A 15,227-nucleotide genomic window follows, 5' to 3' on the forward strand; every position below is an offset into this window, starting at 1 on the left:
GGCATTTCCTGTTCTCATTTTAAATGTTTCTAATGGTAGTCGCAAAATTTCTTTTGAGCAGAAAGTAATATTCAATTTTAAAGTTTTTTTTAAGAGAAAATTTCAATTTTGATCAAAGAAATATTCATCTAAGACACCCTTATGAATAAGTTTGCTATTTTACATAATTTCTTGTCCAAATTAAGTGTTCAAATAAGAACTGGTCATATATTATTAAGAAAAGATGATTAAAAAGAATACATCTATAAGAGTTTGGGATTAACATATACAAACTACTATATATAAAACAGATAACCAATAAGGATCTAGTGTACAGCACAAAGAACTATACTCAACTTTTTATTATAATCTTTAAGGGAAAAGAATCTGAAATAAATAAATAAATAAATAAATATATATATATATATACACACACACACACACACATATATAACCTGAATCACTTTACTGTACACATGAAACTAACACATTAGAAATGAACTATACTTCAGTTTTTTTTTTAAAGGATACATCCACAATACCCTGAATTTATTTCAAGTCTGTGTTCTTTCACTATCATAATTTCTGTGTGTATGTGGAAAGCATCTATAATTCTTTTCTTGTATGACTGCTTCTGAAGTAGGTTATTTAACATAAACTCCTTGAGAAAACACATGTAAATAGCAGTTTTCTGGGAAAATATCACTTCCTGAAAGTTCAGCTGATGACATCTGGCTCAGAATTTTCTCTTCTGAAAGTGAAAGTTGCTCAACTGTGTCCAACTCTTCGCGATCCCATGGACTATACAATCCATGAAATTCCCCAGGCCAGAATACTGGAGTGGGTAGCTTTTTCCTTCTCCAGGGGATCTACCCAACCCAGGAATCAAACTTAGGTCTCCCACATTGCAGGTGGATTCTTTAGTAGCTAAGTCACTCTTCTGAAGGTTATATATCTATTAGATATTTGGGGGGGGAGGGGTTAAGTTACTTTTAAAAACATCTTGAGATAAGTTGCACAGAGATTTAATCCCACATGAAATGTTTCTGTGAGTGATTAATTAATCTGGAAAGCTTACTTAGAATTTTTCTTTTTTTTTGCTCTGTTGACAAAACTCTGTTGAAACCTAATGGTAGCTATTGAGAGGTAAGAATTTTCTTTATATCATACCAAAATTGATTTTAAATTCAGAGTATGGAACTCAAGTGGTATCATGAGTTCTTATGACATTCCTAGGAGTATCATTACTCTTCTACTTAACTGCCAACTGAAAAGTAATCTTTTATTTCTTACTCTGACAACCATTACCTGTGCCAAATATCCTTATACACACTATGTTTTATGCTTTATTTATAATTTTATTATGTTGTATAATACCATATATTGTGCAATATATAATCCTTTAATATCTATGTTATACTAAACGTATAAATAAGACATAAAATAGTATGTGAGAATTCACCATATAACTTATTGTATAATATACTATAATTTAACACGCTTATTATAGAGATTACCATTAAACATCTCATCCTAAGTGTTTCTCATCCTGGATACTAAAAAAAATAAAGATTTGTTGAAAAGTCTAAAAATTAAGCTATTAAATACATTATTTTCAGCTACTGCTCAGACTTACAAATTAATAAAACCACACTGTACCAAAATGACATTCATTTTGTAAAGCTTCAATATGCATTATAAATTCTGACAAGCATTTTCTGAATTTTGTTCTCAAAATGAAACTATGGCAGAAGAGCCCTAATTTGATAACTGTAATAAAATCTACTAGAACCACAGTGGTGTGAACCTAGTCTGAAGGCCTAAAGAGTGCACACAAATTTTGACAACCATTACATAAGAAATAAAAAACTTATGGCAAAAACTTTAAAAATCTGTACCTGTCTACTTTCTTTTTAAGTGTAAAGTCAAACTGAAAATAGGTCATTTCTGGGAATCCAGCAGGAAATTATTCAGTGCTTTTTTTTGGTTAACAAATGGAATTTATGTTTACAGACTTAACTATTAGAATATATACTTATACCAGAAAAAATATTAGATGAAGATTCCTAAATTAGATGAAAAAGGATGTTTTAAATATTTTAAAATTTAATGTCATTGTACAGAAGCCAATGCTTCAGTTTATGGAAGAACAAATTAAAACCTTCAGGGGATACTTACCCTTTTCTGTTCCTTTACATACTCTATCAGTTCGTCTCTTGTTCTCTTCACTGCCTCTTCCACAGCCTTTTCACTTCGTTTTTGCTCTTCTATTATTGCTGCCTTAACTGTTTCCTGTTTGTGGAAGGATGAGAAAAAGTCAGGGAGGTATGTGCTATGACATGTTTGTGCCCATTTTATATAAACTAAAAATGTTCCAAGGGTTGAACTCATTCTTTTCAAAGCATGTCTTTAAACAGGAATAAGAACTTACAGAAATCTTTTGGGTTCTGTGAACAGATTCCACAGAATTCACTTTTTCAAACTGAGTGAAAGGGGAAAAAAAATGGAGTAAGCCATTTATTGCAGGGAGAGCCTAAAATACTCCAATAGCTTCCTTACCAACCTTTCATTTGATGTTTACATGATTGATTGCCTTCCTGTACTCTGCACTATTCACATAAGACTTCCAACTTGTATTTATTCTTCCAAGAACACCCTAATGTTCTAGGCTGTTTTATTCACATTTAGCTTTTCCATCACACAATAATCAAGTGTGGTCCGGGTGGTAAGATTTACAGATAGTTTAGTCCTCCTGCCAGGTTAAGACGTTGAGAGCTGGACACCATGAATGAGAGGTAAAAATTTCACTCTGTGTCCTAATATCTGAAATGAGAAATCTAGGAAGAAAAGTGGTACTACTCATTTTGCCAAAATAGTAATCAAGGACCCTAAGAGATTTCAAATTTTCAGGTAAAGAGAAAGATGGCTAAAATTCTAAAGAAGAAATATTAACACTTCACAAAAACTAAGAAATATTTTGTGCTAAAATAGCATTTCATAGATTGGAAGAATGCTACAAACTCTAACTTCCTTTTGTCTACACAGGCAGTATCTTTCTTTGAACAGGCAATCAGAAGACGCCTTGATATTTCTCAGTATTTCCCTCATTTTGCTATTCTTGAGGACCCTTCGCTTTGTTGTGTATACATGTTTTGGTTTAGTTTTTCCCAATTTTATACACACACACACACACATACTTAAGTTGGGTCTGACTATTTTGCCACTGCCTGGACTGTAGCCCACCAGGCTCCTCTGTCCATGGGATTTTCCAGGCAAGAATACAGGAGTGGGCTGCCATTTCCTTCTGCAGGGGATCTTTCTGACCTAGGGATTGAACCCATGTCTCCTGAATTGGCAGGCAGATTCTCTACCACTGAGCCACCTGAGAAGCCCTATCTGTTAATCCCAAATTCTAAATGTATGCCTCCTCCTGTCCCCTGCAGTAACTATAAGTTTAATTTCTGTATCTGTGAGTTTCTCTTTTGTAAATAAGTTCATCTGTATCACGAACAGATTCCACATATAAGTGATACCATGTGATATTTGTCTTTCTCTGACTTACTTCACTCACTATCACAATCTCTAGGTCCATCCATGTTGCTGCAAATGGCATTAATTTGTGCTTTTCTTTTTATAGTTGAATAGCATTCCATATTGTGTGTTTGTGTGTACATAGGACATTTATTCATTCATGTCAACAGACATTTAGGTTGCTTCTATGTTTTGGTTATTATAAATAGTGCTGCTATGAACACTGAGGTGCATGCATCTTCTCAAATTAGAGTTTTCTCTGTATACATGCCCAGGAGTGTGATTTCTGGGTCATACGATAACTCTTTTAGTTTTTTCAGGAACCTGCATATTGTTATCCATAGCAGATGCACCAGTTTAGATTTCCCCAACAGTGTAAGATGGTTCCTTTCCTTCATATGCTCTCCAGCATTTATTATTTGTAGACTTTTAAATCATGACTATTCTAACCAGTATGAGGTGATACTTCATTATGGAAAGCTATAATGATTTTTGAAAAAAAAAAAAAAAAGACAAAAAGATTATTTCAAATAAAAGCACCTACTATTACAACTCCTGTTGGTTTCACACATACTAATTTGGAATTTGAAACTTTTCAGATTTTATAAAGGCAAAAAGTTAATACGTATGTTACTAAGCCCCCTGAAATAAAACACAATAATATTTCTGTGATGAAGGGTGTGAATATTCACACTATGTGGGTAAATAAAAAGTGTAAATAGTTTCACATTATTTCAGGACAGCATTTGCAAAAAGCCTTGCTTTTTAAGAATTTTATAATTTTAAAACTACTGTAGACCTAGACTAGTTGAATATAGAAGATAAATCCATATCATATTGAATATCAAACACAATTTCTATCTAGTAAGGGTCAAATTTAACTAGAGATGTTTGAAAACAAAACCATCAATTTAAATAAAAGGAATATATCCAGGAAAAAGATGAAGAGAGTTAGCTACTATGTTCTTCAGTTTAAAAAAAATTTTTTTAGGGTGGATACTTTTGAGGCTCCTTTCTTTCTTAAATTTTGAGTTGAAGAAGAACATTTACAAAGAAAGTCTCCTTTGATTCTCTCCTCCCCAGCTGGCAGTTAGGTGACAGTCAAGGTTGTAAAATCTATATATACATACTTATATTTAAAACAGATATCCAACAAATGGTTAGGATCTCTTAGGAAGCATCACAATAAACAAAGCTAGTGTAGGTGATGGAATTCCACTTGAGCTATTTCAAATCCTGAAAGATGATACTGTTAACATGCTGCACTCAATATGCCAGCAAATTTGGAAAACTCAGCAGTGGCTACAGGACTGGAAAAAGGTCAGCTTTCATTCCAATCCCAAAGAAAGGCAATGCCAAAGAATGCTCAAACTACTGCACTTATCTCACACACAAGCAAAGTAATGCTTAAAATTCTCGAAGCTAGGCTTTAATAGTATATGAATCGAGAACTTCCAGATGTGCAAGCTGGATTTAGAAAAGGCAGAGAAACCAGAGATCAAACTGCGAACATCTGCTGGATCACAGAAAAAGCAAGAGAGTGCCAGAAAAACATCTACTTCTGCTTCATTGACTATGCTAAAGCTTTTCATTGTGTGGATCCCAACAAACTGGAAAATTCTTCAAGAGATGGGAATACCAGGCCACTTTACCTGCCTCCTGAGAAATCCGTATGCAGGTCAAGGAGCAACAGTTAGAACTGGGCATGGAACAATGCACTGGTTCCATTGGGAAAGGAGTACTTCAAGGCTATATATTGTCACCCTGCTTATTTAACTTCTATGCAGAGCACATCAAGCAAAATACTAGGCTGGATGAAGCATAAGTTGGAATCAAGATTGCCGGGAGAAATATTAGTAACCTGAGATATACAGATAACATCACCCTCATGGCAGAAAGTGAAGAGAATCCAAGAGCCTCTTGATGAAAGTAGAAGAGGAAAATGAAAAAGTAAAAAAAAAAAAAAAGAAAAAAGAAACAAACAAACAACAACCCTCGATGTCTTCAAAAGAAGAGGCTGATACACACACAAACAAGGACATTAATGATGATGAATGAAAAAGGATACAGAACTGGCCTAGAAAAAAAAAAGAAAGAAATACGGCAGTAACCTCCAAATGAATTCTAAGTAGAAAGGCTTAGAATTTGTCTCGGGGGAGCAGAACCATGGATGGGGAGGGGTGGAGCAGGTGACTTGTTTCATTATAAGGTCTCTGGTAGTATTTGATCATAAACATTTGAATATATTACTAATTAAAATCTTTAATGACATATTTCTGAGGTAAGTAGTTTATAAGACCATGTAGAACATCATTCCTTGAAAATGTTGAGCGATATAAATAAACTTGGTGTCAGAAATCAAAAACAACAACAACAACAACAAAGATCATGGCATCTGGTACCGTCACTTCATGGCAAATAGATGGGGAAACAACAGCAACAGCGACAGACTTTATTTTGGGGGGCTCCAAAATCACAGATTATGGTGACAGCAGTCATGAAATTAAAAAGATGCTTGCTTCTTGGAAGAAAATTTACAACCAACCTAGATAGCATATTTAAAAAGCAGAGACATTCCTTTGCTGACGAAGGCCCATCTAGTCAAAGCTATGGTTTTTCCAGTAGTCATGTATGGATGTGAGAGTTGCACCATAAAGAAGAATGCGCACTGACGAATTGATGCTTTTGAACTATGGTGTTGGAGAAGGCTCTTGAGAGTCCCTTGGACAGCCAGGAGATTAAGACAGTCAATACTAAAGGAAATCAATCCTGAATATTCATTGGAAGGACTGATGCTGAAGCTGAAGCTCTAGTACTTTGGTCACCTGAAGCAAAGAAGTGATTCATTAGAAAAGACCTTGATGCTAGAAAGATTGAAGGCAGGAGAAGAAAAGAATAAGAGAGGATAAGATGGTTGGATGGCATCACTTATCATTGAACATGAGTTTGATCAAGCTCCAGGAGACTGTGAAGGACAGGGAAGCCTGGCGTCTTACAGTCCATGGGGTTGAAAAGAACTGGAAACAACTGAGCAACTTAACAACAACAACCAATAGGTATCCACTATATAGCACGTGCAACTCAGGTCCATATTATGTAACGCCCTAAATGGGAAAAGGACTTGAAAAAGAATAGATACATGTATGTGTATAACTGAATCACTTTGTTGTATACCTGAAACTAACACAACATTGTTAATCATCTATGTTCCAGTATAAAATATAAATGAAAACAGGAAAAAAAAACTTTATTATTTCATTTATTTCAATAAATATGACAAAGAAAATTTAAACCTTTTATTTTCTAACTAAATTCGGAACAAGCAACAATCAGTGAATTTTGTATGCATGCTCATGTGTCTGCCTGCATGTTTTCTTGAATTCCATGAATGAACTATATTGTCCCTGTGAGTCATGAGACTTAGTCTAAAATAAAATATACTTCATGAGGGATGATGATTTGCCACTAATGAATACATTCAAACAAGGCAATTCTGAAAGAATACTTTCCAGAATATTTTAGTAATGTGCACATCCTGGAACATGATATATTCTCTAAGGCATGATTTATACTCTAACCTTGGCACTAATGACAATTCCTTGCTGGGGGTAGAGATGGGAGTATTATTATAAGTAGTATACTTGGTATTTGCTTACTAGATCATCTTCAGTTGAGAAGCACTGCTCTAAAATTAACAGTTTGGAGGGAAAAACATCCATTTGCATATGTTGGTAAGTTTGTTAAAATATATTGACACTTCTCATTCTAAATATATTTTGTTAAAACTAAAATATGTGTAAAAAATCAAATCCACATTTTTATATAACTAGTTGTTAAGCGTGGAAGAAAGAGTTCTACTTACTAATTTTTCCAGTACACTTTCTATAATGTTACAATAGGTCATGATGAAGGTCATTTCCTTTACTAGCATGTGAGAAGATGCAGTTGTGCAGTAGTTAGAGCATTCTTTGGCATTGCCTTTCTTTGGGACTGGAATCAAAACTGACTTTTCCCAGTCCTGTGGGAAAATTCTCCAAATTTGCTGACATATTGAGTGCAGCACTTTCACAGCATGATCTTTCAGGATTTGAAATAGCTCAACTGGAATTCCATCACCTCCGCTAGCTGTGTTCGTAGTGATGCTTCCTAAGGCCCACTTGACTTCACATTCCAGGATGTCTGGCTCTAGATTAGTGATCACACCATCGAGGTTATCTGGGTTGTGAAGATCTTTTTTGTACCGTCCTTCTGTGTATTCTCGCCACCTCTTCTTAATATCTTCTGCTTCTGTTAGGTCCATACCATTTCTGTCCTTTATTGAGCCAATCTTTGCATGAGATGTTCCCTTGGTATCTCTAATTTTCTTGAAGAGATTTCTAGTCTTTCCCATTCTATTGTTTTCCTCTATTTCTTTGCATTGATCACTGAGGAAGGCTTTCTTATCGCTCCTTGCTGTTCTTTGGAAATCTGCATTCAGATGCTTATATCTTTCCTTTTCTCCTTTGCTTTTAGCTTCTCTTCTTCTCACAGCTTTTTGTAAGCCCTCACAGACAGCCATTTTGCTTCTTTGCATTTCTATTTCTTGGGGATGGCCTTGATCCCCGTCTCCTGTACAATGTTTTAGAAAAGGAAGAGGAACCAGAGATCAAATTGACAACATCTGCTGGATCATCAAAAATGCAAGAGAGTTTCAGAAAAACATCTATTTCTGCTTTATTGACTATGCCAAAGCTTTTGACTGTGTAGATCACAATAAACTGTGGAAAATTCTGAAAGAGATGGGAATACAGACCACCTGACCTGCCTCTTGAGAAACCTATATGCAGGTCAGGAAGCAACAGTTAGAACTGGACATGGAACAACAGACTGGTTCCAAATAGGAAAAGGAGTACATCAAGGCTGTACACTGTCACCCTGCTTATTTAACTCAGATGCAGAGTACATCATGAGAAATGCTGAGCTGGATGAAGCACAAGCTGGAATCAAGATTGCCAGGAGAAATATCAATAACCTCAGATATGCAGATGACACTACCCTTATGGCAGAAACTGAAGAACTAAAGAGCCTCTTGATGAAAGTGAAAGGAGAGTGAAAAAGTTGGCTTAAAGCTCAACATTCAGAAAACTAAGACCATGGCATCCAGTCTCAACACTTCATGGCAAATAGACAGGGAAATGGTGTCAGACTTTATTTTTGGGGGCTCCAAAATCACTGCAGATGGTGACTGCAGCCATGAAATTAAAAGACGGTTACTCCTTGGAAGGAAAGTTATAACCAATCTAGATAGCATATTAAAAAGCAGAGACATTACTTTGCCAACAAAGGTCCATCTAGTCAAGGCTATGGTTTTTCCAGTGGTCATGTATGGATGTGAGAGTTGGACTGTGAAGAAAGCTGAACGCCAAAGAATTGATGCTTTTGAACTGTGGTGTTGGAGAAGACTCTTGCGAGTCCCTTGGGCTGCAAGGAGATCCAACCAGTCCATTCTAAAGGAGATCAGTCCTGAGTGTTCATTGGAGTGACTGATGCTAAAGCTGAAACTCCAGTACTTTGGCCACCTCATGCGAAGAGCTGACCCATTGGAACAGACCCTGATGCTGGGAGGGATTGGGGGCAGGAGGAGAAGGGGACGATGCGGATGAGATGGCATCACCCACTTGATGGACATGAGTTTAAGTAAACTCCGGGAGTTGGTGATGGACAGGGAGGCCTGGCGTGCTGCGATTCATGGGGTCACAAAGGGTCAGACATGACTGAGTGATTGAACTGAACTGATCAAATATTTTCTAGAGCAACAATGGGCTTTACTTTGATTCTATACATGATATACATTGCTGCTGTTGTTCTGTCACCTGGTCATGTCCGACTCTTTGTGACTCCATGGACTGCAGCACGCCAGGCCTCTCTGTCCCTCACCATCTCCCAAAGTTTGCCCATTTCCTTTGCAGCAGTGATACCATCCTGCCATCTCATCTGATGCCCTCTCCTCCTCCTGCCTTTAATCTTTCCTAGCATCAGAGACTTTTCCAATGAGTCAGCTGTTCACATCAGATGACCAAAATGCTGGAGTTTCATCTTCAGCATCAGTCCTTCCAATGAGTATTTGGGGTTGATTTCCCTTAAGATTGACTGGTTTGATCTTGCTGTTTCAGGAACTCTCATGAGTGCTCTCCAGCACTATAGTTTGAAGGCATCAATTTGTTGGCACTCTGCCTTCTTAATGGTTCAGCTCTTAAAACTGCACATGACCACTGGGAAAACCATAGTCTTGACTACACGGACTTTTGTCCGCAGAGTAGTGTCTCTACTCTTCATAATTATTTAATTATGTATTACTTTAAAAGTTGCATGTGGTTGTGGAATTGCACCTCAGAAAATGAATGTCTGAATCATAAGTCAACCTACTTTATGCAGTTCCTTTGTATCAACAGTTAAGGAAGTAACTGTTCAATTCCTACATAAATTTATGAGCTCACATTACAGCTCCATCAGTGCTTTTCACATATTGATCTCACTGCAGATGAAATTTCCATATTTCAAAATTCATCTGCCAGGTAACTGAGGAGCTTCCATCTAATTTTCAATTGGAAATAATCAATCTGCAGTGTAATGATAGGCAAAATGAGAAGAATTTAATTCTATAAATGCTTCTCAAATAGTGAATACGCTCAATTAAAATTATATACTCATTGACTGATACCAATGTTTTCCAGTACTTATTTGTGTGAAAGAGATTCTTAAAGATGAAATATGTAGAGTCTCATTAGATATTGGCATTAATAAATAAGTATTTGTAATCATTTTTGATGACAGGAATACTTAATGGAACCACATTAAGCAAAATGTTATTCTTTCCAAAGAAAATTCTATTCTTCTCACTAGTAGTGAAGGACAGGGAAGCCTGGTGTGCTGCAGTTCAAGGGGTTGCAAAGAGTCAGACACAACTTAGCGAAGAACACAAGTAGATGCACATTATTAAAAATTAGTATTACTATATTTTGAAGTTCATCAACAAAAATTTGTGAATATTTGCTGTTTCTTATGTAAACATAAGCTCTACATAATATTTTCAATTAAGCCTCTTGGCCCGTAAGTTTCTAAAATATTTACTAACTGGCTCTTTACAGAAAAAGCTTGCCAATCCCTGATTTAGCTCATGATTCTGTAAGCTGGCAACCTGAGCTGGGCTCAGCTGGACAGTTCTTTTGGTCTTGGCTGGGCTCTCCCATGTATCTGCCATCAACTGGTGGGTCCCAATCTGGCTGCTGCTACAATGATGGCCTACAGTAGGCTGGCTTGTTTCTCCTTTCTATGGGCTCCTATCTCCTGCAGACTAGTTAGGGATTTTTCATGTAGCTGCTGAAAAGAATTGTAAAAGAAAGGGTGGAATGTCTCTTAAGATATGGGCTCGGAAATGATACAGTGTTACTGTAGCCACATTATACTGGCTTAAGCAAATATGTATTAAACATTAATTCCAAAATTCTTATCTAATTGTCTATATGTCTTTTCAATACATTCGAAGGTATCAAGCAGTCTGTTTACCTTCTTAGAGACATATCTCCTGGACATATCTCCAACCAGGATTGGTCAGTCTCTAGGTCAGTTACTCTGGGGTTTCCATGATTTTTCTAGGGGTTTGGCTACATCTCTCTGGAGCTTATCAACTTTCTAGATACCACTGGATTCTTTTTTCTTTCTTTATTTCTTTGTTTTGATAGTTTACCTCCTCCAGGAGATTCCTCAGAAAAGGCATGTTCTTTCTTTGTTTTGATAGAGTACCTCTTTCAGGAGATTCTTCAGAAAAAGGTACATGAGAAGCATAAGGTTTGCTATCTCCTTTGTCTTGAAAATGCTTTCATTTTACCCTCACACTTAAATTATAGTTTGGCTGAGTGTAGCTTTCTAGGGAAAATTTGTGCAGTTTTCAAGGTTATTGAGGAGTCTGCTTACACATTCTGATTCATTATCATTTGCATAAATATATCCCTCTTATGAGAACCTTTATGTATTTTCTTTACCTTTGCTTCTCAAAATTTAATGATAAATTTAGTAACAGCCCTACCTAGAAACTTTTATCTTATAATTTAGAAACGCATGTCTTTCAATTTTGCAAGATTTACTTTAATACTATTATTATTATTATATTTACTGCATTTTACTTTCTGCTTTTCATTTCACCTCAAGATCCTGTGATTCAGCTAAAGAATCTCCTGAACCAATTGCCTAATTGCCTCGTCTTTTCACTTCTATTTTCCATTTCTTCGTATTTTTATACAATGTTCTCTGGAAGACTCCTAACACTTCATCTTCTGACTCTTGCTGTTGTTTTTAAACTTTCTATTGTATTTTAAATTTCTAATCCTTTCAAGTGACTTTTAAAAAGGCACCCTCTTCCTGTTTCACAGGTGCAAAATCTCTTACTTTTAAGGAAATTTAACGATAGTGTTTTTTTTTAACTTTTCATGTCTCCATAGAACGTTTTTAATCTCAGCTTTTCATGAGGAGTATTCTATTTATACTTGACTATTTGCTCATGTTTAAGAGTAGAGCACTAAAATGCTGAGTAACATATCTGTGCTTGCAGTTGTGGTTTATGGACTGTGATCTTAAGAGCAGAGTAATCTGGCCGAGTTGCTTCCTTAGGGAGATTTCGGATACCAATACAGTTAAGTCTTTTATTCTGGGCTGCCTAGATGCCTCAGTTAAAGAATCTTCGAATTTCCTGTTTGGTTTTCAGCATTCTGAGAGCTGTGATGGGAAAAACGGGTAATGTTCTCAATAAGCAGCTGAAAACTTTTCACCTTGCTGTCCTCCCAATCCCATTTCATTAAAGCATTTATACCTTCAAGTATGTTTGGTGATCCCTGGTCCAGACACCTTCCACTTTCTTTTTCTTTTTCCCCCAGAGAACTAATCCCAGGTTTCTGATAGAATTTGCAGAGGATGCGTGGGGATCTGTTTATTACACAAACTTCCAAACCTCTTCAAACTGAAGCTTCATCTTCATTTTCACTTCTAGAGATGCCTGGTTCCACCAACTAGGAAGCCTTTGGGAGTTCCCCCAGAGTATACTGCATGTTGTATATTGGTCTTCTCAGTCATCTCCACTTCTAATTTAGGGCTCCATTTCAGAGTTTTCATTTCGGTGAGGTTTTAGAAGGGAGTTAATAAAACTGCTCTTTTATCTGGATATGTGTTTGAAAAAAATGTATGAAACTTTTTGTTTTGAATTAATTTTAGAGGTACAGAAAACTTACAAAGACAGTACAAGGGTTCTCATATGCCCTTAACACAGCTTCTTCTAATATTAACATCTTACATAACTATGGTACATTTATCAAGCTAACAAATTAATATCATATGGTAATATTAAATAGATTACACTCAATAGATTATTCTGTTGAGCATATACAACAGCTTTTCTAATAATGCCTTTTTTCTGTTCCAGGATTAAACTAGGGTAAGATATTGCATTCAGACATCATGTCTCATTAGTCTCCTCCAATTTGTGGCAGTTTCTCAGTTTTTCCTTATTATATTGACACTGTTAAAAAGTACTTTTCATTTTGAAGAAATCTGGATTGGTGTTTTTTTCTCTTACAATTAGACGGGGGTTATGAATTTTTGAGAATGCCACAGAAGTGAATAATGCTTTTCACTGAAATTAGTGATTATAATTATTATAGTTCATATTCTCATCCTCTATCACCCCCTTCTGCTGTCACTCTTTTGCAGCATTAGGGTCTTTTCCAAAGAGTCGGCTCTTCACATCAGGTGGCCAAATTATTAGGGCTTCAGCCTCAGCATCCTCTCATCCTCTGACACCCTCTTCTCCTTTTGTCTTCAATCTTTCCCAGCATCAGGTCAGGTGGCCAAAATATTGGCACTTCAGCTTCAGCATCAGACCTGTTAATGAATATTAAGGGTTGGTTTCCTTTATGTTTGATTGGTTTGATCTCCTCACTGTCCAAGGGACTCTCAAGAGTCTTCTCCAGCACCACAGTTCAGAAGCATCAGTTCTTTGGTGCTCAGCGTTCTTTATGGTCCAACTCTCACATCTGTACATGACTACTGGAAAAACCACAGCTTTGACTATATGAAACTCTGTTGGCAAAATGAGTACCTGGTATACAGCAGAAATGCCTAATTAATCTTCAACAAATGAGTGAATTTGTTTCCTCAATTCAAAGAAACCTACCTAAGCATAGGGACTATAACTTACATCTCTTGTGGACCCCACAAGAGGTATATATCTTGTGGATATACCTAGGTTAAAGCTTCCCTGGCTTTTTCAGTTCATGATTTGTTTGGCTGTCTCAGTAATTTTGTTCATGGTGCCCTCTAGGCCAGAAGAAATACCTAAGTGTCTCATCTATTAATGGAACATATCTTAGTAGCCATTTGAAAAGATACAAAAAATGGAAAGAAAAAAACTTTTAATTCATTATTAACCATAGTTATTTATGGGAATTTGTACATGTCAGGCATTGTACAATCTTGACTTAAGACTGGACTTTATTTCCTATTCCACAATGATATTTGCATGGTACTTTTTTTTTTTTTTTTATCATAGCAACACATAAAACCCACTTTCACTAAGATATGATAATAATAGAAAGAAATGTAAGACTGTCATTAGTACTGACAAACTAGTCAAGAGATCTCAGGTGTCTTCTCTGTGTTGTCCTTTAATACTTAAAATACCAGGCAGCATCCTTGTGCAGTCACTGAAGTGCAGGGCACCCTGATTCAGTTTAGAAACTACAGCCTGAAGTAATCACAGCAATTAGCCACTCACTCACTGTTTATCATCAGTTCAGTTCAGTTCAGTCGCTCAGTTGTGTCTGACTCTTTGCGACCCCATGAATCACAGCCCACCAGGCCTCCCTGTCCATCACCATCTCCTGGAGTTCACTCAAACTCACGTCCGTTGAGTCGGTGATGCCATCCAGCCATCTCATCCTCTGTAGTCCCCTCCTCCTCCTGGCCTCAATCCCTCCCAGCATCAGAGTCTTTTCCAATGAGTCAACTCTTCACATGAGGTGGCCAAAGTACTGGAGTTTCAGCTTTAGCATCATTCCTTCCAAAGAAATCCCAGGGCTGATCTCCTTCAGAATGGACTGGTTGGATCTCTTCGCAGTCCCAGGGACTCTCAAGAGTCTTCTCCAACACCACAGTTCAAAAGCATCAATTCTTCAGCGCTCAGCTTTCTTCACAGTCCAACTGTTTATCATACATGCTACTATTCTAGGTGTTAAAACTACAAAGGTGGTGGTGATAATGGTAAAATAAACAGCATCAACAACAGCAGTGGTCATCTCAGTTACAACAAATCTTATGTTTCAGGCAACATGCTAAGTAAGCTAAGTGAATTTATATTGGGCTATAAACTTATCAACAGTGCTTAAAGATTCGGTGACATAATAGAGGTCCGTGTGAAGAGCGGAGTTAAGAAAAATATACTGTAAACAGTATTAAAAACTAAAAAAGCAATGATATTTGGTATTTAAAGTAAGAAAACTAATGTGTGTTTTTCACTTAATCTTCAGAACCATTTTGAGAGGCAGGTATACCCTGAGATTTAAAGCAGTAAAACTACTTAATTATGTTTAAAAAGTGGCAATTCCAAAAATTTCAAACGTATTTTAAAGAGATTTTATAGTAATTATTTCTGGAAGAATTTCCAATGATTATGTTAACACAATGTTAGTAAC

The 15,227-nt window shown here is 36.4% G+C and overlaps 1 protein-coding gene across 7 annotated transcripts in view; it reads right to left on the bottom strand.

Moving 5' to 3' along the window:
- The window catches only part of CCDC91 (coiled-coil domain containing 91), a 409,792-nt gene that overhangs the window by 71,663 nt on the left and 322,902 nt on the right, over positions 1-15,227 (bottom strand). For all 7 annotated transcript variants that reach the window (XM_015094883.4, XM_060413256.1, XM_042247344.2 and 4 more), the window contains one exon: positions 2,158-2,271. In XM_015094883.4, the coding sequence (XP_014950369.2) occupies positions 2,158-2,271 (114 nt within the window). The remainder of the gene's footprint in view (positions 1-2,157; positions 2,272-15,227) is intronic.

This window comes from Ovis aries, chromosome 3 (genome assembly GCF_016772045.2).
Source record: "Ovis aries strain OAR_USU_Benz2616 breed Rambouillet chromosome 3, ARS-UI_Ramb_v3.0, whole genome shotgun sequence".
Taxonomy (NCBI): Eukaryota; Metazoa; Chordata; class Mammalia; order Artiodactyla; family Bovidae; genus Ovis; species Ovis aries.